The 3428-nt window shown below is 43.5% G+C and overlaps 1 protein-coding gene across 1 annotated transcript; it reads left to right on the top strand.

Annotated features, from left to right (window-relative positions):
- On the top strand, positions 1–3428 carry LOC115057666 (la-related protein 6-like). The gene is made up of 3 exons (XM_029524853.1): positions 1–26; positions 2241–2427; positions 2523–3428. The coding sequence occupies exons 1-3, from the start codon at positions 1–3 to the stop codon at positions 3426–3428; spliced, it is 1119 nt and encodes a 372-aa protein (XP_029380713.1).

Genomic DNA, 3428 nt, shown 5'->3' with positions numbered 1-3428 from the left:
ATGTGGAAGTGGGTGTGGTTGTTGAGGTATGTGTGTTCTGTGGGGGCGTAACCGGGAATCCTGAAAGAACCCTCAAAATCAAATGTTCTCAGTCTTGTGAAGCGCAGAAATATTGGATAAATTGTATCAATCATGAGCATGTAGATCCAAGTATGTGTTTAAAAACAGAAAAAGGACTTTGCACATCTATCAGGGGCAGGATGGACAGGTTTTTGTTTTTGTTTTGTTTTGTTTTTTTCATTAAATTTGTTACAGCGTTGACCAGAACAGGTCAGCTCCTAACCGACGTAAAGTGTAGCCTAAAAATTAAAAAACACAGAACAAATAAGAAGGAAAGATTTTAAAAAAAGAAAGAAAGAAACACAGAATATAAAATCCTAATTGTTTACAGTAGTGGACTTCCTTCTACCAAGCAAATGTAACATTGTACAAATGTTCAACATTGTTAGTTCCCACAAATCTGTTGCACTTGATTTGGATTCATCCCAGAGCAGCTCCATGTGGTTCACATCTGGACCCTGAGCTGGTGTGTGTGTTGGACGAGCCTCTGACCAAACAGTCTGTTGCCTCGTTTCTTTTCTTCTTGTCCTTATTTATACTCTCTCCCACAGCACAGTATTCTGCGTCAGAGGTGGATGGTGTAGTAAGCTTGTACTAACATTGTGTGATGGCCTGAAGAGACACATGATTTGTTAGTCATCAGAAGAAGTTATGACGCGTGCAGGAAGCCGTTCGCATCAACTTTCAAGCCTTCAGTGACTCCTGTGGTAGCAGGAGAGAAGACCTGAAAAATGTATCTTCTGTGAAATGTGCATGTTTCTGGTCAGTAACTGTAACTGCCCCCCCCCCCCCCCCCCGAGTGGAGGCTGACGTAAAAACTTGATGAAGATTAATACAAGGTTGAAAAATGGTCAAATATAACGTGAAAAATAAGAGCAACCTTAAAAGAAGTAAAGTAAAATATTAGCTTACAACAACTTTAATTAGTTCTAAACAATGCATTAAATGCCTAGATACTGAATAAATACTGAATCAGAACAGTCTCATTAAGCTTTCAGCACAAAATATGTACATATGTTTACTAAAAAGTGCACATTAATTCTGCATTTTTGTGTACGAGCTGTGCAGCAACAACAAAACTACCCATGATGTGTAAAAAAAAATGTTCTGTAAATACAGCATGTCTCCTTTTACGGATCCTGAAATGAAAGGACAGCATCACTGCAAGGAAAGTGATATTTGTCTCATATCTCCTCTAAATGTTCGCCACGCTGGGAATGAGTCACTGAGGAGATGATGCTGTTTGCATATGTAGCCACATACACGCTTCAGTCAGTAAAATGAGTGGTTGTAGGTGATACTTCAGGTGCTCCTAATGACTGCGCAGTTTAGACAAATGTCACTTGGATTTGCTCGGCTCGCTGCAGCTTTTATATTTATCCGGCGACAATATAGAAACAAGAAAGGGGCATATTTTTATCATTCAGCTGATGGACTCTCTGCTTTGAACATGTGGGGAGGACATGCAGCAGCAGTAGAATGTTTTCATTTAAATGTCATTTGCTGTGGCTGTTTTTTATACTTAAGTGCTGCTGTGACTGAAGTCTTTGGTCCAGCACTGTTGTAATTTTCTTCTAATTTGAACGTGCATTTAGCTCTGAACCACATTACAAAAATATACACCGATAAAGATGTTGTTCTTCTTTTGTGGTATGATAATGACGCTGATACACGGGGGTTATTTCTTTTGTTCTGAGTGGGCCTTAATTTTGGTAATGATAATATTCTGTTTATGAAAGATAATAGTTTGTTTTCATGATGCCCCCCCCCCCTTTTTTTTTTAACACATACAGGAGAATAAGTGTGTTATTGTCAGTGGTACATGTTGGATTGTGTAATGTGGAATTTTCTTTGTTATAGCATCATATGGTTTTGTTTTGGATCCCACAGAACCAGCTGACATCACTGTTGTTGTATGAATTGTGTTTTCTTCAGCTATTTTGTAATCTGCTGCTTTTGCTTAATGCTTGACCTTCCTAAAAAAAACACCAAAATAAAACCACCACCACCACCAACAACAACAACAACAACAACAACAACAACAAAAACAGCCCAAACAGCTTAATGACCAGTTATCTTGAACATCAGGAGACAGAATGAACAATACAACCGGGTAAGGAAATGAAAGAGAAAATGTCATATAATAGTATCTCATGACGCTAAGTCTTATTTTCTTGCAGAGATGATTCACAACATGCCAGAGATGAAGAAGAGCAAAATGTTGAATCCCTGTGCTTGAAGATTAAAGCTAATTTGGAGGATTTATTCTCCGACGGCCACCTGGCAGAGGACGGTTTCCTGCTGAAGCATGTGCAGAAGAACAAGCAGGGCTACGTGAGCCTCAAGCTGCTCACTTGTTTGAAAAAGGTAAAAAAAAAAAAAAAAAAAAAATGGTGTTCGCATTAAAAACATTTGAATAAAAACAATCCACAGAAGTCTGACGTTGCCACTGTTTGCCTCAGATAAAGGACCTGAGCACAAACTGGCACATGACTCTGGCAGCAGCGCAGCTCTCAAACCTGCTGCAGGTGAACGAAGAGCGCACCAAAGTCAGGCGGATAGAGCCGCTTCCCAGTTGGCTGCTGTGTTCCCCCAGCAGCAAACTCCTCCTCGTCTGGAACATCGGTGAGGAGGGAGGCAGAGAGGACGGAGTCGCCCAAGGCCTGCAGCAACGCTCCCTCTCAGAGAGGATCCTCCAAAAGTTCAATGCTCACGGCGGGGTCGCTTCAGTCTGGATCCTGCCGCCTGGCAAAGAGCTTCCCAAGGAGCTGCGGTGCTATTCCAAACGTCACAAAGAGCTTGGCAAACATTTGTGCGCTGTGGTGAAGTTTGACAGCTTAGCGGTCGTTCGTAACATCTACGGCACCCTGAAAGCAGAAGAGCACAAGTCCAACGGGAAGGGCGTGTGTGTGGTGCCTTTGGGGTTTCAGTCAACGCATCACATCAGCCAGGACCGCTCTGTGGACACACCGTCTGTGAAAAAGCCACCTGGGCCCTCAGAAGATCCAGTCCAGCGGGCCCCCTCTCCAGCAGATAAGGTTTCTGAAGAGACTCCAGATTCATGTCACTTTGACCTGGCCTGTGACAGCCCGTCCTTCTCCAGGTTGAGTCTGAGGCACAGCAGAATGAGCTGGTGCTCCGGAGACTCTGCAGCTTCTGGGGTCCCCTGGGTGCTAAGACGCAAATGTGCAGCTGGCGCGTTACATCGTGAAGCACAGGGACTCCCAAAAGCTCCCGGCTTGATGCAAAGAGTGCTGCGTCAGCCGCTTGGCCCTGACGGCACCAGGGGCTTTCAGAGCAGACTGAGGCGGCTGCTGCAGATCAAAGAAAGAAGAAATAGGTGGAGGAGCTCCACCTCTGCTGAATGA

Source organism: Echeneis naucrates, chromosome 17 (genome assembly GCF_900963305.1).
Source record: "Echeneis naucrates chromosome 17, fEcheNa1.1, whole genome shotgun sequence".
NCBI classification, from domain to species: Eukaryota; Metazoa; Chordata; class Actinopteri; order Carangiformes; family Echeneidae; genus Echeneis; species Echeneis naucrates.
The sequence above is the reverse complement of the archived record's forward strand: the minus strand, read 5'-3'. Positions and strand labels throughout refer to the sequence as shown.